The 21,754-nt window shown below is 43.2% G+C and overlaps 1 protein-coding gene across 3 annotated transcripts in view; it reads right to left on the bottom strand.

The window, feature by feature from the left end:
* LOC112121106 (serine/threonine-protein kinase DCLK1) overlaps positions 1–21,754 on the bottom strand; it is a 345,189-nt gene that overhangs the window by 58,721 nt on the left and 264,714 nt on the right. For 2 of the 3 annotated variants that reach the window (XM_029911998.1, XM_029911999.1), the window contains exon 5: positions 10,119–10,213. In XM_029911998.1, coding sequence (XP_029767858.1) covers positions 10,119–10,213 — 95 coding nt within the window. Of the gene's footprint in view, positions 1–1,444; positions 2,565–10,118; positions 10,214–21,754 lie in introns of those variants that run through there. The other variant, XM_029911997.1, reaches the window with a different exon arrangement.

Consider the following 21,754-nt stretch of genomic DNA (forward strand, 5'->3'; position numbering starts at 1 on the left):
ATACCAAGTTAACACTTTCAGTTCACCAATAAACTGGAACCTTATGGTCTTGGTCCAAAGAAACATTTAATTTCTGCTCATGTATAATGGAATTACACTCCACATAAAAGGGAATCTTAACGTTTATAAGCAGCGTGCTTTTTCAAACTTTAAGGGACTTCCATCCCTAAAGTAAATGATATACCGTGTCCCTTGAATAACCCTTTAAAAAGAATCGTATGTTTAAATGATTAAATGTTAGGGACTAGCATACCCTTTGAAATAGCCTGGAAGGAAAATTGGCAATTATATCTGTCAACTGTTAGTCCCAAAGTCCATGTTCCCCCTCCACAGCTAACAAAGCCATGGAATTCAGATTCACTGGCAATATCTACTGTTTGTGCAGAATGAATAATGCTTAATGGACTGCTCTGAGCAAGTAGTAGTCCATAAGACAGAGGGTAGGCAAGTTAAAATTCTGGGAATTTCTTTTCTTTGCAGATAAAACCAATCCCATAGAGCCAGTAGCTATTTTGTTTCTCTGCCATCGCTTTCTTTGCATTTTTGGCAACTGATGCCAACCCACTGTCACCTATTATGGACTCTACTGGACTAAGTAATTCCTTTTACAAAGAAATATCAACAACAGGCACAAGCACAAGTAACTTCACAGTTGTTGAGTCTTTTAGGTAAAACAGGGCACCTTTTGATCTCGGCAGAGGCCTCTCAATTTCTGTTGGAAATCATTTTGAACCTGAACTCTGAAGCAGGTATGGTGAATCATGTGTTCAAAATGGATTAATCCAATTGCTTCACAAGCCTGCCAGATCAGTGTCTTTCTCCCCAAATGATACTACAACCAGAGAGTGAATATATAGAAGGGTAAGTGTTGTGTTCTGCTGCCCTTTCAATTTTTTGTTTTCAATATTCTCTGTAAACACAATGGTAATGTACTAGACTGCAAGCTATAGTACCATGTCAACATTTTCCAGTTGCATGATTTTATTAAGGACAAATTAGCATAAATGTAAAATATTACATTTAAAAGTTGCTATATAGTAGCTAACAATCCTCTGGGTATTTAAGCAAATTTTCCTGTTTTTTTTTTTTTAAAAGATGCTGTATTGGGATGTTACCAATTACCTCAAAAATACCACCTGCGTAGATTTTTTTGTTTAAAAAGAGTGTCACAACCATTGTTGCCAGATTCCTAAGTCTTAAATCATAAGTATTTGATATACTAGAAGTAAATGAACTACTAAAAATATATGACCACTACACTATGCCTTAAATATAAAGAATAAATATTAAATTAAGATTTAACATATAACTGGAAAGACCATAACTATGTAAATTATATTAGTTAGCTCATAGTCTCACAATAAAGCAGCAGAAAACAAACAAAATTAGTAGGTATGTGTTAAGCAGCTGGTTATAATGCAAGATCTACTTTAACACTAAAGGAGTTTTGCATATTAATGTTGTACAAAATGTCCATGATATAGAAAGTGAAGGAACTCAGAAAAATTCAGACCTTAAGAGGTTGATTCATAATACCACCATTTTTAAAGGTTTTCACTTTTCAACTGGCCTGTTTGGAAAAGATACAAAACATACTTTATGTCAGAGTCTGAGAAAGATTTTCTTATCTTTAACACAAGTGAAAAATACTCACTTTGTAAGCAAAATATGTGTTTGCAAAAAAAAGGTGTCATTGTGTGTATGTTAGACCTGTTGGCAGACAGCATACTGTATGTATTTTCCAACTAAATAGATTTTTTCTTATTAATATTTACTTTCCTATGCAATACAAGAGTGATTAATATAACAGCTCTGACATGGTACAATATCATATTCATGCTGCCTGTGAAATGTCATTTTTCATACAGTGATCAAACTGTAGTACAGTGAAGATACTTTTAACAGTTCTTTGAAAGCATTTCTTTTCAGTTAGCAACCATATATGGTTTCTCAATTTTCTTTCTTTAGGTTAAGAACTCATTGGAAATCGTGTTATCGAATAAGTGTAAATGCTCATATTATGGAGGGGCAGGGTGGTGGAGAATGTCTGATGTCACAATTGTGTTTTGTCACACAAGTTGAGCTATTTATTAACAGAGCAAAAAATGTTCATGTCCATACCATAGCAAATAAAGAGGACTATATTAAAAACTGTGAAGATATGATCACTGTTTCAGAAGATAATAGGAGTGCTCTTCTGTGCCCATAATTGATTTCTTCATTAGATTCACCTAACCCAATCATTATCCCATAATGTGTGCACAAATGCTTAGTTTTCATTTCTGAGTCAAGCACTCAATGCCTTACCCTAAAGCTTGCATCAAAAAGAAGTGGTAAAACCACAAATGCCTCCATAAATTTGTATATATTTGACTTTATGACTTTAATATTAAATATGCAAAACTCTTTTGTGCCATTCACTGTTACTGTAAATTAGCAGCTAATCTCATAAGAAATGTTAAACCTTCACCAAATCACAAACCATAAACACTGTTCCATTTTCTCTTTTACACTGAGTCTCCTACTGAATCCAAATCATCCGAAGAGAGTGGGCGATACAGGTCCTGTAAGATGAAGGGCAGTATAGATTTGTTTATTGTGTTCAATTTGTTACACTGCAACTGTCCTATAATCTCTTTGCTGTTGTAGATCAGAATTGTTGGTTTAATTTAAAGTAACCTGTCTTAAATCATCAGAGCCCTAGAAACATAAGTAAATCTAGATTTTGTCAATAGGAAATATTTTAAATGGCATTTTTTAAACCTTAACTAATAAATGCCCTGTAATAAAACAGTATCTGATTGCTTTGCAGAATCTCATATCACTTTGGGACTTGGCAATATGGAGTTCAAGTAATATTTTCCTTTTGTTTCCTTCTCAAACAGTAACAGAAAAGTAAATGCTTACCTTGTATTATAAGATCATCAAGACCTAAAGGCCACCTGACCTATGTAGCATGGGTCCAGAAATATTTGATCCTAGGACAGCTAACCCTCAATACTGTGGTTGCATATATAGAACTATCTGACAGTGGTGCTGCTTTTTCCACAGTTTTTTTATTTGGTAAAAAGACAGCATGTTAAAATCCCTAGTCACTAGCTCTTTCTGATGGTAGCCAAGCAACAAGCTCATATCAGCAGGGAGAGGGAGAGAGAGGCAGGGAGAGAGAGGCGCAACGTCTATTTTTCAACACCCACTCTAAGCATCCTCTGACTGATCAGATAATCCTCAAATGCCAGAGGTGTGGGAGTATAATGGGTAGCCTCATCCAACCTACACAAGACAACATGTTTCTCAAAGATATGCAATACAAGTAAAAGTTCACCAAGCAAAAAGGTGCATGGTAGAGCAGCATCATTTCAAGGTGAAATAAGTAGAAGTGTTGGTTCAGAGAGGGAGGAAATGAATTCTATGTTCCCCAGTGGCTTACCATCCCCCCATACAACACAACTCATTAAAACAGCGTGGATACCTTCAGTCTCACACTAGGATTCTTTTAAACATGTCATGGGTTTACAAATATTAAAACAAATACAAGACAGACATTGCCGAAACCTGCAATTGTACACAAACACCTCACATGAAAATGGTGAAGATTGATGGACTCAGCAGTAATAGTATTCAAATTTTCTTCCTCGGGAGAGCATTATTATTTTTTTAAATCCTAAAAATCTTGACTTAAAAAAAAAGGAATATTTAAGATGTATGGGTTTCTTTTGTTTTGTTTTAAAAAATAAAAGATCATAACCCATGAACATTTGTGTTTTCTTTGCATGCACACAAGTCAAGAATTATACATAACTGTATCCATAACAGCCAAGTGCTCATAAATCACCAATTCACATGCATACATACAGCATGCAAAACAGGCCCCAGATTCTGAAAATCATGCATTAAATGTGTCCCTGCCTTTTAGTATAGGCTGAGGCATAACTGTAAACAGTCCTTTCTAATTGTTAATGTAACTATTTAGCTTATTATTCAAACTTCTCCCATATGTACATATTGTTATGTTTTGGTATTTCTGAAGCGTAATGCACAGAAATGCACCCATTTGTAAGGAGATGTGATGGAGTATGTTCCCCACACTCATTCTGAAAGGGTTACTGTAGGCCAGAGGGATCAATTAACTTATTAGGCTGCAAGCTGGGGGAAACTTCGGCTGAGAGGTAAGCCCTAATTAGGGGAAGATCACCTGTGCAGGAACAGAGGGGGCTTCTATAAATCCAGAGAGCTGATAGCAGAGGGAAGAAATCTGCAGTCACTCCCTGGGGGAAGGGAGGTGTGGGTGAGGCTATGGAATTTAGTCTGCATTAACTCCCTAGGAGGAGGGAGTTTGGGCTAGCATACTCAGAGAAAGCGGGAGACAATAGGTGTAGAAGAGGCTTAGGAAAAAGGCACCAAGGTTTAGGATAGTGCAGACCGATGCTGCTGATTAGAGGGTCCCTGACCTGGAACCTGGAATAGATGGTGAGCCCAGGTTCCCCTACCAGTCACTGGGGAAGTAGCACCATCGGGACAGTGAAAGAGAAGACTGCCTGAAACGGTTTGTAAGGAAAGTCTTTGATACCCTGGAAAGGGAGAAGTATAGTGACCTAGGAGAGAAAGAAGCCAAGAAGACAGAGCACCCTGAGTTGCAGAGAGTTATAGAGAGGTGCAGGGCATGCAGTGAGCAGAAGAAGGGGGCGTTGGACCTGGAAAGAGAGGATCCCCCGAGCTGCCAGGAGAGTGCTGAGTGAACGCCATGATAGGAGAGCTAATCAAACTTTCTAATCAAACAGATTTTTAGGGTCATTTTCACCAGGACTCCTTTGAACGTAAGGAATAGCCACCAAAAATAAAGTTTGTTTTGTTCCATGCATTTTATTTCATTCACAGCTCACTCAGAAGGCACACCTAAATCCAACTTTTGAAATTTTGGGAATCCCAGTGTATTTGCTGACCCACTAGCATTTGTTATTTGATGCTAGTGCTGAAATAAAATTTTCTGTGCATCAACTTAGTCAAAAGATGAATGTTCTGGAAAATTTATCCACCAATTTTTGTTATGTTATGATCAAAAAAATCCCACACTTCTGCTGTATAAAGACCTCTTTGCACAATACCACAAAAAATTCCTGAACTTTATATTTTTAAACTTTTCAGCTTGATTAGTCTCACTGGGGACTAGCCTCAGGATAAGCAGCAAAACTATAATTAAAATAATTAAAGGAACTGAAAAATTAGGTTGGTATGTGCATGGTACAAAACCTCTGCTAAGATTAAAGTAATAGTATTGTTTACAACACTATCTAACAACGAACGTAAATAATATCCAAAGTAATTAAAGAATATGTGATTTTTCTGCTATTTATTATTTATTTATTTGTATTACTGTAGTACCTAGGAACCCTAGTCCTGGACAAGGACCCCATTATGCCAGGTGTTGTGCAAACACAGAACACAGAGACGGTTCCTGCCCGCATTGTGGCATTCCTAAATTGCATGGATTTTCAACTATACAGCTGTGGAAGTACACAATAGAAATATTAAAATACTAATCTCATTTTCTATTTTCAAAATTGGTGAAATTTAATTATGACAAATTACATTACTGTAACATTAAGATTTCAATTTGAGACAGTCAGGAAATGCAAAATTAAGGATCTCTTATTAATATTAAATTGTCTATGTCTCACCTATAGAATTGCTCTGGATTTCTAGCTACACTGTCCAATGTCATTTCCCTATGAAGTAGGCCCAATCTTACCCTGAGCTATTAATGCACAACTCTCACTGATTTCAATGGATGTTACATAGTTACAGAAAGACAGGATGGAGCCATATGTATGCAAATAGGTAAGGGTGAAACTTGCTTTTCCATTTCCTGAGTTCTGAGTGTTTAAAACTGTATCCCTAAGGTTTTACAAGTGTTGGTTTTCATGAATAATGTGAAATCCTGGTGCAACACCAACAGACCTCAGTCGTCAGCGGGCCGGATGGAACCTGGGACCTCTGGAGCTTAGCGCATGAGCCTCTACCGCATGAGCTAAAAACCAACTGGTTCTTAGCTAAGGTTCTAGAGCAGACTCATTTTATCTCTCTAAGGGTACGTCTATACTACCCGCCATATTGGCGGGTAGTGTTCGATGTATTGGGGATCGATTTATCGCGTCTTGTCTGGACGCGATAAATAGATCCGCGAATCGACGCCTGTACTCCACCTCAGCAGGAGGAGTAAACGGAGTCGACGGGGGAGCTGCGGCAGTCGACTCGCCGCCGTGAGGACGGCCAGGTAAGTTGAACTAAGATACTTCGACTTCAGCTACGCTATTCGCGTAGCTGAAGTTGCGTATCTTAGTTCGAACCCCCCCCGCTACTGTAGCCCAGACCTAAGGGGTCTCGGTGCCACTAGATGTGACAGAACACCACACCTAGGAGGCATGTGGGTTACACTGGCCCTATTGAAGTAAATGGCAAAACTTTCATTGACTTCAGTAGGGCCAAGATTTCATCTTTTAAAAGTACAGTAACTCCCCACTTAACGTCCTCTCGCTTAACATTGTTTCGATGTTACATCCCTGCTCCATTACAGAACATGCAAGTTTAAAGTTGTGCAATGCTCTGCTATAACATCGTTTGGCCGCCTGCTTTGTCCACGGCTGGCAGCCCCCCATCAGCTCCCCTACGCCACACCACCCCCAGCGCCTCCCACCCACTGGCGTATCCTGCGGATCAATGCCTTTCCCCTGTTCCCCCCGCCTCCTGCCCACGGCAATCAGCTGTCTTGCGGCGTTCAGGAGGCTGAGGGGAGGAGCGAGGACGCAGCGCGCAGCCTCCCCCCTCCCTCCCCTGCCTCCTACCCATGGCAATCAGCTGGTTTGCAGCTTTCAGGAGGCTGGGGGGAGGAGCGAGGACGTGGTGTTCAGGAGGCTGAGGGGAGGTCGCTTAAAGTTGCATTTTTCAGGAACATAACTACAACATTAAGTGAGGAGTTACTGTATATACACAAATATATGGGGTGATGGTAGCGACCCCTATACTTAGGTTGCCTAACACTTTAAATTATAAAAGATTCTTAGGATCTTTTCTTTGAGAAGCATGAATACCCCTATAGTTTGCAACAGGCCTTTGATATTCAATGGGGAGAAACTCTTCAAGCTACAAGTGACGTTTCTTTCTACCATTAAATTCCAAAGTGTTATAAATGACGATTTCCTTTCAGCAAGACAATTCTAGCAGCCTGCCGAAATCACTGACCATTCTAAATAGCCTCGCCCAGGCTACTGCCATTGCAGCAGACAATGTACCAGGAACACCAAAGAGCTACCAGAGCACATGTATCTGGAAGGAGGTTCAGGTAGAGAGCCAGGCTGGGATTTCTTTGACAACCTCCTCCCTTCCCAGATCCAGCACATCACATTGGCTCAGCATCTCATCCCCCTGGCAACAAGACATAGGTCAGGCACTCCCCTAACTCCTGCCGACGGGGATGGAGCATATAGTGTAAGTGTCTCATCGGCTCTCTGGGGGCACCATCTGGGACAGGAATTCTCCCATCTCCCAAGCAGAAGAGAGGATCTAGCTGGGATCCACCCATAAACCACCGAGATCTAGGACATGGTCCAAGCAGCTCATGTCCACCCCACAAGGGAACCACATGGGACAGGAGTCCTCCACCTCCCAGCGTCGGAGAGAGAGAGAGAGAGAGAGTGTGTGTGCGCGCGCGTGTGTGTGTGTGTGTGAGTGAGTGAGTGAGTGTCAGACCAGGCTCCCCTCAACCACCTTGTGATCCCAGCACATAGTATCAGAAGCCATCTCCCCACTCTGGGATAACCACCTTTTCCTGCTGCTGGCTAATGTAGTTAGTCCTGAAGCTCAAATGGTTGCAGCTTATGCTGCAGTGCTGAAGGCTCATGGATCAAACCCCATTGATGCATGAAGGGGAGTTTGTTACAATCAGATATAAAATAACTTGTTCATTCACTTTTCCTTGGAAAAAACAATCCCAGGCAATTGCATTAAAAAAAAAACATTAAAAAAGACTTTTTAGGATTTAAAGTACAACACTCAAAGTTATAAAATGCCAGCTTATGGTTGCCTGTGCATCCATAATTTGTCCCTTGTGCCTGTGCATTATGATCTTTAATTACGTGATCACGTAGTATTTTTGCCACAGGACTTTTGACTCGTTAAATGCATAGTTTGGACACACAACAGAACTGAGTTAGATGCACAGGCCACCGTACTTCTTGCACTCCCTAACTTTAAAATGTTTGACTTTGCAATCTAAATAACATTTTAATGTAGTTTTTTTGCATGTAATGTAATATATGTTTCTACATGTATAGACATATTTTGTCTCTTTATAAAAAGACATAATACAGGGGTTTGCAATCTTTACATAGCGTGCACTTGTGTATACCCTACGTTCACATACCTTTTTCTCTTTTTTCCCCTACAGACAAAGCTTTGGGCCACATTTTGCCCACAGGAACGCACGCATCTCCCACTGAAATCAGTGGGACTGCTGGCAATTATTGAGGGCAGAACCTGACCCTTTTACAGAAGAGTTATTGCTCCTTTAGTTTATCTTGAATTTCAAAAGAAAATTTCCAATTTGCTGAACATTTTGATCATACCACCACCACGCAATGTTTAAAACCCTGTGCAATTGGAACATCTTCTTCCCAAGAAGAGGTACTGGATAGGAAGAATCCATGTGCCTTACGCTCCACATTTGGAAATCAAAAACAGGTAGAGGTGATGCACTTGGCATGGAAAGGTGCTGACCACATGGCTTCCTTTCAACCCTCCCCCAATGAACATCATTAATAGGAGAAAAGGTCTTCTGCCCTTCCTGATGCAAAAACAGCATCAGTGATGGGGAGGGAGAAGACTGAGATGTATCAGGAAAAGAGGTGGCCTCAGAGCCAATGAGAGAATCCTTTCTGCTGATGATGCCATCCACCTCAATAGAGACCCGTATCATCACTGTGAAATCTAGCAAATTCAGATGACATTTCCCCCACCCACAGCGACCTACTAACAATTAATCCAATAAACCTTGGGAGTCAGATCAAAAGGACCAAGATGACACTACTGCCAAGGAGAGGGCTTCAGGAACAACTCACACCAAATGCAACTCATGTTCTTACCTACCTGTGTTCCAAATAATCCAAAACCTGACTAAACTGAGGCTTCGAGTCACAACTGTCAGGTTTGCTTATAACTCCCTACTTCATAGAGACAGGAAGCTAACTCATAGTTTATTTAAAATTGAAGGAGGATGAGAAAGCCTGGGTCCAACTGCATTTGCAAGCCAATCTGAGACATGATGCAGTGACTCAAAGATGATTTCTCTGAGGCCCACAGACCACAGTTGAGAAAATGTCAGAAGAGAAGATCAATAGACATCCATTTCATTCTCTTTGGACGAATCCAATTAATTAAATCAGTGTGCACAGCACTGACCTGCCCACTCCCATACACGAGAACGCTATGTTGAACCAAAAATGTTCTGTTATACTACAGCAATAACACAGCTACCACCATCATACTAGAGGGAATACGATGATGGTTAGGTACACTATATACCTAGGCTTTTGGTACAGGAATTGAAAATCTATTGATGATCCTGGGCCTCCAAAGCACTAATACATCCCGCTCTTGCCTTGATGCTGAGCCACTTTGGCTGGCCGAACAAAAAATTATTGTATATGGTCATGATAATATAGCTAAATTCCACAGAGCACTCCTTCACTTTACCTTAGAATTAAAGCTGGGGTGCCAATAAATAAATATGGAACTTTTAGGAGGTCTAACTTTTCCTCCAGTTGTGAAATGCTTGGCAAAAAACAAAGACATAAAAGTGTTCTGAAAGCAAGAGCAAAGACCTCTTTTTTTCTTCTTAAAGGTAAGCCATTACCCAGCACACTTAATATTCTGCTAGATGGAGAACAGTTGCATTCCAGATGTTTAAGAGTGTTGCACGGGCACAACAAGAATTGTAGCCAACCTCTTCCACCCCATACTTCTGGTCTAGGTGTAATGAACACTTTTGGGGAAGGCAATTTTGGTGGCACCCATGCCAGATCCTTGCTCAGCCAGTCTCAAAAATCAGTTCCTTGTTTCCTTACCCTCTGTTTTCGCAGGCTTCCTGGGCTGGTAGGAGATGGGCTTGGAGACTTCCCAGAGCGGGGAGTAGAAAGCTGGCTACCAGGGGTTCCATTAACTAGAAGAACAATAAATAAATACAGAAATAAATGTTTGGCTCATGGTACCTACAGAGTAAAAGCAGAGGAAAATAATTAATAAGCATGTCTTAATTCTATCTACTTTTTCTTAAGGTACCCATTCACCCTTTTCAGATCTGTAAATGTTAAATAAGGTAGTGCAGAAATGAACTGCTTTTCTAGCACTGTGACTCTCACACTGCCAATTTATACAGTGCTTAAACAAATAAGCAGCCAATCTAAAACGATTGTTTAAGTCAATGGTGATGAATTTCATTAAATTTTCTTAAACCGTATAGTGCCTATGCATGCATATCATGGAAAGCCATAATGCTTTGTTGCCTTAACAAATATTACCTATATTTAATCCCTTTCATCCCATTTAATTATGCCTCTCAGTGCTACGAACTAGGAATAAAAAGCAGCACTGCTTGCAAGAACAATTCACTGTAGCTTGCTGTTAAACCCTCACTTGTTTGAAGACATTTTTGCATTACTATCTGACCCAAACATCATCCCAGAACTAACTCGGATGGACTTCAGACATTCAACTGAACTGGCCATAAAATCTCAGGTATACATTATACCAAATCATCACTTACTTAAATAGTAAAGTTCCTTCAAAATATTTCAATGTATTTAATTTTAGAAGCATTTTCAGCCTTTATATGACATGCTCTGTAAAATTAAATACCTAATACCTGAAGAGTATCACATAGAGGATGCCAATAATGTTCTTAAAAGCTTACTAAAGCATAGAAAGAAATGCATTATATGCACACACTCTTTAAATAAACAACTGGCATATTAACAATCATATTTGTCAGTTTCAGGAAAAAAAATCAGCAACTAGACACCTGAATTCTCAATCTTATATGAATATTTACATACTAATGTATCAATAAGGCATTTAACTTACCTTCTATGAGTTCTAACATGGACACAGTCTTAGTGTTTAACCTGATGATAGCAAGCACAAAAATTCTTTCCCTGTACTAAGCCAAGCTGTAGCATAGATGGGAAGCGGTGGGATTAGTTAAGGATAGCTAGGGCTGCTCACAGAGTGAGCTGAATGAGATGCAGGACTCATAAGCAGAAGCCTTTTCTGCGTAAGGCTGACGTCTTCAGAGCAGCAGTGGGAGGTGCAGGTGCTGTCTTAGGGCTACATCAAAGGTGTCAATTAAACATACAGCCGCTGCTTCAGAATGCTGAGCAACTGCAACCCCCACTCGGATTCCATGAAGCCCAGAAAGCCAAAGCAATGTTATATGCTGTGCACTGAATCATAATGAAGAGCCTTTGGGGGCAATATACCAAATGACTCATCTGAAAATCAAAATGACAATAACTCTTGTATACCCTTGGCTGACTGGCAGTCTAGCAACTGCTAAATCCTTCCAAGAATGCAGTGGGTATTTTAATAGGTTTTTCTTAATGTAGCAAATATCTCAGTGGTAAATATTAGGCTCACATACATTTATCGTCTGATGCTGCTCTAAACAGCATTATAAAACATGTTATACAGCATGGTAAATAAAGATCACCATACTGCTGCATATTACCTGCATTTTGCAGTGCATTTGTTAAGAGAAAAGTGTACAATATCTTTGTGGTATCCACTGGAATGATGAGAAAGTTAATTTGCAGGTAAATAGGCTGCCTTTACAGACACACATTTCACTCAGCTAGGCTTAAGGTTCAGTTCATAGCAAGGGTAATGGCTTGTACGTATCAGCACAGTGTTGGGGGAGTGTGTGGCACATGCACATATTTATGGAAGTTCATACAGTATCTTGAGGAACGAACAACGTTGGTGTGACCAATAACATGATTTCTGCATCTAAAACTAGCTCTATTAATGTGTAGGGGCTGCATGAAGATATTTTGTTTGGGCAGGGAGAGAAAAGGGATAGAGAGAGATTAAAAATAAGCTGCTCGAGTCTAATCTTCAAATATGTGTGTTTTTTTAATCAATGTTAAACTATTGTAATTTTGTCTATTAGGGTATAAACTTAAAGGCCATTTAGAAGTATTAGCTATAGTAATGCAAAAAGCCTTTTAAACTGATCAGATCCTCTTATACCTGGCTATTGTCAGGGTGAAATTCAAAGTGCTGGCTACCATTTAAGAAACCCTAAATGATTTAGATGCCAGGTACCTCAGAGACCACTACTGTCCCTGTGACTTGCAATACACGTTGTGCTTAGAAGGAACAGTTCAGCTAACCTGTCTCAAAGTTTAGAATCAGAGAAGATTCCTCAGAGACCTCAGGAGATCATCTAGTCCAACCCCCTGCTCAAAGCAGGACCAACTGAGTTGTTGTAACCTGCACAGATTGTGCCATGTTTGTCTTTCTTCCACAGGACAGAAGTAACTTTGTCTGTAGAAAGTGCAAGCTGGTCTCCATATTGGAAGAGAAGGTGCGAGGTCTGGAGAAACAAGTATCGACCCTGCGTTGCATAAGAGAAAATGAAGATTTCCTGGACAGACGTCAGGATATGCTTCTACAGGCACAATGTTCTGAAGAATCGGAGCAGGTTGCGCAGAGGGGACTGAGGGACAGTGAAGAAAATTGGCAGCATGTGACCTCCAGAAGAAGAAAGAGGAGCGTCCATGTACCAGCAATGGAGATACAGGTGAGCAACTGTTTTCATGTTCTCTCCACAGGTACCAATGCGGAGAGTGGAGTAGATGATACATCTGAGGGAAGGGATCAGAAGGAGACTCCACCGATTGGAAGGCATGAGATGCACTGTCCTACGGATGGGGGTTCCACGACCACCGCTCCCAAGAGAAGGAGGAGGGTGGTGGTGGTCGGGGACTCCCTCCTCAGGGGGACTGAGTCATCTATCTGCCGCCCTGACCGAGAAAACCGAGAGGTCTGCTGCTTGCCAGGAGCTAGGATTCACAATGTGTCGGAGAGACTGCCAAGACTCATCAAGCCCTCGGATCACTACCCCTTCCTGCTTCTCCACGTGGACACCAATGTTACTGCCAAGAATGACATTGAGCGGATCACTGCAGACTACGTGGCTCTGGGAAGAAGGATAAAGGAGTTTGAGGCGCAAGTGGTGTTCTCGTCTATCCTCCCTGTGCAGGGAAAAGGCCTGGGTAGAGACCGTCGAATTGTGGAAGTCAACGAATGGCTACGCAGGTGGTGTCGGAGAGAAGGCTTTGGATTCTTCGACCATGGGATGGTGTTCCAAGAAGGAGGAGTGCTAGGCAGAGATGGGCTCCACCTAACGAAGAGAGGGAAGAGCATCTTCGCAAGCAGGCTGGCTAACCTAGTGAGGAGGGCTTTAAACTAGGTTCACCGGGGGAAGGAGACCAAAGCCCTGAGGTAAGTGGGGAAATGGGATACCGGGAGGAAGCATGAGCAGGAGAGTGCAAGAAGGGAGGACTCCTGTCTCAGACTGAGAAAGCAGGACAATCAGCGAATTATCTTAAGTGCCTATACACAAATGCAAGAAGCCTGGGAAACAAGCAGGGAGAACTGGAAGTCCTGGCACAGTCAAGGAACTATGATGTCATTGGAATAACAGAGACTTGGTGGGATAACTCACATGACTGGAGTACTGTCATGGATGGATATAAACTGTTCAGGAAGGACAGGCAGGGCAGAAAAGATGGGGGAGTTGCATTGTATGTAAGAGAGGAGTATGACTGCTCAGAGCTCTGGTATGAAACTGCAGAAAAACCTGAGTCTCTCTGGATAAAGTTTAGAAGTGTGAGCAACAAGGGTGATGTCGTGGTGGGAGTCTGCTATAGACCACCAGACCAGGGGGATGAGGTGGACGAGGCTCTCTTCCGGCAACTAGCAGAAGTTACTAGATCACAGGCCCTGGTTCTCATGGGAGACTTTAATCACCCTCATATCTGCTGGGAGAGCAATACAGCGGTGCACAGACAATCCAGGAAGTTTTTGGAAAGTGTAGGGGACAATTTCCTGGTGCAAGTGCTGGAGGAACCAACTAGGGGCAGAGCTCTTCTAGACCTACTGCTCACAAACTGGGAAGAATTAGTAGGGGAAGCAAAAGTGGATGGGAACCTGGAAGGCAGTGACCATGAGATGGTCGAGTTCAGGATCCTGACACAAGGAAGGAAGGAGAGCAGCAGAATACGGACCCTGGACTTCAGAAAAGCAGACTTTGACTCCCTCAGGGAACTGATGGGCAGGATCCCCTGGGAGAATAACATGAGGGGGAAAGGAGTCCAGGAGAGCTGGCTGTATTTTAAAGAATCCTTATTGAGGTTGCAGGAAAAAACCATCCCGATGTGTAGAAAGAATAGTAAATATGGCAGGCGACCAGCTTGGCTAAATAGTGAAATCCTTGCTGATCTTAAAAGCAAAAAAGAAGCTTACAAGAAGTGGAAGATTGGACAAATGACCAGGGAGGAGTATAAAAATATTACTCAGGCTTGCAGGAGTGAAATCAGGAAGGCCAAATCACACTTGGAGTTGCAGCTAGCAAGAGATGTTAAAAGTAACAAGAAGGGTTTCTTCAGGTATGTTAGCAACAAGAAGGAAGTCAAGGAAAGTGTGGGCCCCTTACTGAATGAGGGAGGCAACCTAGTGACAGAGGATGTGGAAAAAGCTAATGTACTCAATGATTTTTTTGCCTCTATCTTCACGAACAAGGTCAGCTCCCAGACTGCTGCACTGGGCAGCACAATATGAGGAGAAGGTGACCAGCCCTCTGGAGAAAGAAGTGGTTCGGGACTATTTAGAAAAACTGGACGTGCACAAGTCCATGGGGCCGGATGCACTGCATCCGAGGGTGCTAAAGGAGTTGGCGGATGAGATTGCAGAGCCATTAGCCATTATTTTTGAAAACTCATGGCGATCGGGGGAGGTCCAGGATGACTGGAAAAAGGCTAATGTAGTGCCCATCTTTAAAAAAGGGAAGGAGGAGGATCCGGGGAACTACAGGCCAGTCAGCCTCACCTCACTCCCTGGAAAAATCATGGAGCAGGTCCTCAAGGAATCAATTCTGAAGCACTTAGAGGAGAGGAAAGTGATCAGGAACAGTCAGCATGGATTCACCAAGGGGAAGTCGTGCCTGACTAACCTAATTGCCTTTTATGATGAGATAACTGGCTCTGTGGATGAGGGGAAAGCAGTGGATGTGTTATTCCTTGACTTTAGCAAAGCTTTTGATACGGTCTCCCACAGTATTCTTGGCAGCAAGTTAAAGAAGTATGGGCTGGAGGAATGGACTGTAATATGGATAGAAAGCTGGCTAGATCGTCGGGCTCAACGGGTAGTGATCAACTGCTCCATGTCTAGTTGGCAGCCGGTTTCAAGCGGAGTGCCCCAAGGGTCGGTTCTGGGGCCGGTTTTGTTCAATATCTTCATTAATGATCTGGAGGATGGCGTGGACTGCACCCTCAGCACTCTCAGAAGTTTGCAGCCTCAGCTCACTGCACTGCTGGCGCAATGCTCTGGGTGGCAGCGCGACTGCAGAGCCCGGGCCTGACCGGGTGCTCTGTGCTGCATGGTGGTTTGGCTGGCTCCAGCCGGGCGGCACGGCTGCCTGTCCTGGTGCTCTGGGCGGCATGGCTGTAGCGCCACCAGCGCTCCAGGCAGCGCAGTAAGGGGGCAGGGAGCAGGGGGGTTTGGATAGAGGGCAGGGGAGTTTGGGGTGGTGGTCAGGGGGTGGTGAATAGGGGGTGGGGCAGTCAGAGGGCAGGCAACAGGGGGATTGAATGGGGGCAGGGGTCCCGGGGGGGTAGTCAGGAAGGAGAGACGGGGTTGGATGTGGCGGCAGGGGGCAGTCAGGGGTGGGGGATCTGGGGGCAGTCAGGGGACAGGGAGCAGGGGTGGTTGGATGGGGAAGGGGTCCCGGGCAGGCCATCGGAGGCGAGAAGCGGGGGGGTCGGATAGGGGGCGGGGGCCGGACCACGCCTCGCTGTTTGGGGAGGCACAGCCTCCCCTAACCTGCCCTCCACACAATTTTGGAAACCCGATGTGGCCCTCAGGCCAAAAAAAGTTTGCCCGCCCCATGCCTAGCTCCATCCTCTTTGGAACCCCCCTTCAGGTAGTTGAAGGCTGCTATCAAATCCCCCCTCACTCTTCTCTTCTGCAAACGGAATAAGCCCAGTTCCCACAGCCTCTCCTCAGAAGTCATGTGCCCCAGCCCCCTAATCATTTTCGCTGCCCTCCCCTGGACTCTCTCTAATTTGTCCACATCCTTTCTGTAGTGGGGGGGCCCAAAACTGGGCGCAATATTCCAGATGTTGCCTCACCAGTGCCGAATAGAGGGGAATAATCACTTCCCTCGATCTCCTGGCAATGCTCCTACTAATGCAGCCGAATATGCCATTAGCCTTCTTGGCAACAAGGGCACACTGTTGATTCATATCCAGCTTCTCCTCCACTGTAATCCCGAGGACCTTTTCTGCAGAACTCTGCTTAGCCAGTTGATCCCCAGCCTGTAGCAGTGCACGGGATTCTACCTTCCTAAGTGCAGGACTCTGCACTTGTCCTTGTTGAACCTCATCAGATTTTTTTGGCCCAATCCTCTAATTTGTCTAGGTCACTTTGGACGCTATCTCTCTCCCCAGTGTATCTACCTCTCCCTCCAGCTTAGAGTCATCCACGAACTTGCTGAGGGTGCAATCCATCCCATCATCCAGATCATTAATGAAGATGTTGAACAAAACCAGCCTCAGGACCAACCCCTGGGGCACTCTGCTTAGTACCGGCTGCCAACTAGACATTGAGCCATTGATCGCCACCTGTTGAGCCCGATGATCTAGCCAGCTTTCTATCCATATTACAGTCCATTCCTCCAGCCCATACTTCTTTAACTTGCTGCCAAGAATACTGTGGGAGACCGTATCGAAAGCTTTGCTAATGTCATGGTATATCACGTCCACCACTTTCCCCATATCCACAGACCCAGTTATCTCATCATAGAAGGCAAACAGGTTGGTTAGGCATGATTTGCCCTTAGTGAATCCATGTTGACTGTTCCTGATCACTTTCCTCTCCTCCAAATGCTTCAAAATGGATTCCTTGAGGACCTGCTCCATGACTTTTCCGGGGACTGAGGTGAGGATGACCGGTCTATAGTTCCCCAGATTCTCCTTCTTCCCTTTTTTAAAGATGGACACTATATTTTCCTTTTTCCCATCGTCCGGGACCTCACCCAATCGCAGCGAGTTTTCAAAGATAATGGCCAGTGGCTCTGCAATCACATCAGCCAACTCCCTCAGCACCCTCGGATGCATTGCTTCCGTCCCCATGGACTTGGGTATGTCCAGCTTTTCTAAATAGTCCTTAACCTGTTCTTTCACCACTGAGGGCTGCTCACGTCCTCCCCATACTGTGCTGCCCAGTGCAGCAGTCTGGGAGTTGACCTTGTCTGTGAAGACCAAGGCAAAATAACCATTGAATACTTCAGTTTTTCCACATCATCTGTCACTAGGTTGCCTCCCCCATTCAGTAAGGGTCCCATATTTTCCCTGACCACCTTCTTGTTGCTACCATACCTGTAGAAACCCTTCTTGTTACCCTTCACATCCCTTGCTAGCTGCAACTCCAATTGTGCTTTGGCCTTCCTGATTATACCCCGGCATGCTAAGCAATATTTTTATACTCCTCCCTAGTCATCTGTCCAAGTTTCCACTTCTTGTAAGCTTCCTTTTTGTGTTTAAGCTCGCCGAAGATTTCTCTGTTAAACCAAGCTGGTCGCCTACCATATGTGCTATTCTTTCTGCACATCGGGATGGTTTGTTCCTGCGCCCTCAATAAGGCTTCTTTAAAATACAGCCAGTTCTCCTGTACTCCTTTCCCCCCTCATATTAGCCTTCCCAGGGATCCTGCCCATCAGTTCCCTGAGGGAGTCAAAGTCTGCTTTTCTGAAGTCCAGGGTCTGTATTCTGCTGCTCTCCTTTCTTGCTTTTGTCAGGATCCTGAACTCAACCATCTCATGGTATATTAAGAGACTCAAGGGGCAGGTTTTTGCAGAGACCTCTCTTTTCCTCTGGAATTTGATCCTGCTGAATATACACCCAGAACCCACCTGCTCACATCTGGGGTGGGACACAAGACATCTCTTTACTCAGCTTTCCTGAATTTGAAAGAGTTCAATTCTTTTTAATATCTACAAGCTGTTAACTCCCAACTCAGAAAAGCTGAGCTGCTTGCTACAGACAGTGGCAAAATATATGGATTAAAATCATTGCCCTGTTGAAGTCAGAGGCAAAACTCGCACTGACTTCACTAGGGCCAGGATTTCCCCTCAGTCTTTATTCTGAAGATTCCAATGTTTTTCTTCAAGAATCTTCAGTATAGATTCTACTCTTGGGATGTGCCTGCATGCTCCACATTAAGTCCAGAACCTTCTAAAAAGCTTTAATGATTGAGGACTGTACAGATCTAGCCTTGGACCACACTGAATCAGGAATTAGGAAACCTGGATTCTATGCCCAGCTCTGTCACTCACCAGCTCTGAGACTTTGGGCAAGTCATATCACCTCTTTGTGCCTCTCTTACTTTCCTACCCGTTGTCTGTTTTGTCTACTCATGTTGTAAGCTCTTTGGGGCAGGGATTATATGTATGTATAGTAGCTAGCATAACAGGACCCTGATCTCAGCCTCTGAAATACAAAGAAATACTATTACTGCTGCTGCTCAAGAGGAGGTTACATGAGAAGGCACAGAACCAATACTTCCTCAGTTCTTTCCAGCCACAAGTGTAACGAGACAACTTGCTTAGATCTTTCACCTTATGACTCGTCGGCCATTTCTTTCTTTTTATCATCCTTGAGAGCTACTTTTTTGCAAATACTTGAATTAGTGTAGGCTTAATGTGAAGTGCTGAAGTACATCAGGAATGCGGATTGGTATGGACAATCTATTAGAACACTATTAGTTAAGTAAGTTTTTCTTTTGGCATACTTTGGTAAACTGTAAGGCTGTATGAAAAGTATGCCCAGATACCATGGTGACAAATAACCTACTCATTTTTAATAAATGATAAACTTCTAATAATAAAGAAAAAACCTGAACTGACTGAAATTTCTTTTCTGGATGGAATTCATACCTAATACCTTGTTTCATGCCTGTCCCATAGCTACGCTACATGTCTCACTCACTGTTGTAGCATATCTTCCTGCAGGGAAGACTGATGCAGATAAAAACATACCAGACTGGTAAATCAATGCTGCGATTAATAATTATATTTAGCCGGGCAAGACATTTCTTATCATTTTTTGATCCAAAAATGACAGCAGTCAGAATTCTCAAGTTAGTGCAAAATGCCCTTTTGTCGTATCATGAAGAGAAGGTTACTCACTCTGTGCAGTAATTGAGGTTCTTCGAGATGGTTGTCCCTGTGGGTGCTGCACTTTAGGTGTTCGTGTGCCTTGGTGCTTGTAATCAGAGATTTGTGGTAGCAGTACCTGGCTCGGTTGCACATGTGCAGTCCCCGTCTCACGCCGCCTTAGGCAGTTATCTGGCACTGTGCTACCAACCTTTCCAGAAAGCCTTTGACAAGGTCCCTCACCAAAGGCTCTTATGTAAATTAAGTTGTCAAGGGATAAAAGGGAAGGTCCTTTCATGGATTGAGAACTGGTTAAAAGACCGGGAACAAAGGGTAGGAATTAATGGTAAATTCTCAGAATGGAGAGGGGTAACTAGTGGTGTTCCCCAAGGGTCAGTCCTCGGACCAATCCTATTCAACCTATTTATAAATGATCTGGAGAAAGGGGTAAATAGTGAGGTGGCAAAGTTTGCAGATGATACTAAACTGCTCAAGATAGTTTAGACCAAAGCAGACTGTGATGAACTTCAAAAAGATCTCACAAAACTAAGTGATTGGGCAACAAAATGGCAAATGAAATTTAATGTGGATAAATGTAAAGTAATGCACATTGGAAAAAATAACCCCAACTATACATACAATATGATGGGGGCTAATTTAGTTACAACAAGTCAGGAAAAAGATCTTGGAGTCATCGTGGATAGTTCTCTGAAGATGTCCGCGCAGTGTGCAGAGGCGGTCAAAAAAGCAAACAGGATGTTAGGGATCATTAAAAAGGGGATAGAGAATAAGACTGAGAATATATTATTGCCCTTATATAAATCGATGGTACTCCCACATCTCGAATACTGCGTACAGATGTGGTCTCCTCATCTAAAAAAAGATATACTGGCACTAGAAAAGGTTCAGAAAAGGGCAACTAAAATGATTAGGGTCCCATATGAGGAGAAATTAAAGAGGCTAGGACTCTTCAGCTTGGAAAAGAGCAGGCTAAGGGGGGATATGATAGAGGTATATAAAATCATGAGTTACGTGGAGAAAGTGGATAAGGAAAAGTTATTTACTTATTCCCATAATACAAGAACTAGGGGTCACCAAATGAAATTAATAGGCAGCAGGTTTAAAACAAATACAAGGAAGTTCTTCTTCACGCAGCGCACAGTCAACTTGTGGAACTCCTTACCTGAGGAGGTTGTGAAGGCTAGGACTATAACAGCGTTTAAAAGAGAACTGGATAAATTCATGGTGGTGAAGTCCATTAATGGCTATTAGCCAGGATGGGTAAGGAATGGTGTCCCTAGCCTCTGTTTGTCAGAGGATGGAGATGGATGGCAGGAGAGAGATCACTTGAACATTGCCTGTTGGTCCACTCCCTCTGGGGCACCTGGCATTGGCCACTGTCAGTAGACAGGATACTGGGCTAGATGGACCTTTGGTCTGACCCGGTACGGCCGTTCTTATGTTCTCCTCTCAGTTCCTTCTCTACTGCAGAGTATTCAGTGTGAACCTCTGACGTAGAGGGATGGGGGGGGGGGAGTGGAGCACCCTGAAGGACAATCATCTTGAATCATCTCAGTTACTGCACAGGGTGAGTAACCTTTTCTTCTTCGAGGAGTGTCCCTGTGGGTGCTCCACTTTAGGTGACTTAGGAGCAGTGTTCTTCAGTGGAAGGAAGGGGCTTTGGAGTTGAGGTCGTGGCACATGATAAATACAGTAGGTCCAAATATTACATCAGATGTTGCATGATGTTCTAATGCATAGGGTTGTGTAAATAAATGTATGGGCTGAGGCCCAAGTTGCTGCTTTACAGAGGTCTGTAATGGGGACATTGTTAAGAAATGCTATCAAAGCTGATAAAGCTCTGGTGGAATGGGTGTGAATCCCTGTTGGAGGTTGAAAATCGTAGTGGAGGTAGCACAATATGATATATTCAGAAATCCATCTGGACAGTGTCTGGTTAGACATGGCGTCTCCTTTCGATCGTTCAGTGATTGGCATGCATAATTTTGGAGACTTGTGGAATGTCTTTGTTCTGTCTATGTGAAAGGCTAGTGCTCTGCGGATGTCCAGCGTGTTGACTCCTGTCTATCCCCAGGGGGTCTCAGGTACAATATAGGGAGGTGAATGGGTCGGATGAGATGGAATGATGAGACCACCTTAGGTAAGAACTTAGGATTCAGTCTTAGGGTAACTTTATCTTTGAAGAATATTGTGTATAGCGGGTGTGCCATGAGGGCAGGGCCGGCTCCAGGCACCAGCCTGGCAAGCAGG

The sequence above is a fragment of the Terrapene carolina genome, unplaced genomic scaffold (assembly GCF_002925995.2).
Source record: "Terrapene carolina triunguis isolate 2854851 unplaced genomic scaffold, T_m_triunguis-2.0 Scaffold141, whole genome shotgun sequence".
Lineage (NCBI taxonomy): Eukaryota > Metazoa > Chordata > Testudines > Emydidae > Terrapene > Terrapene triunguis.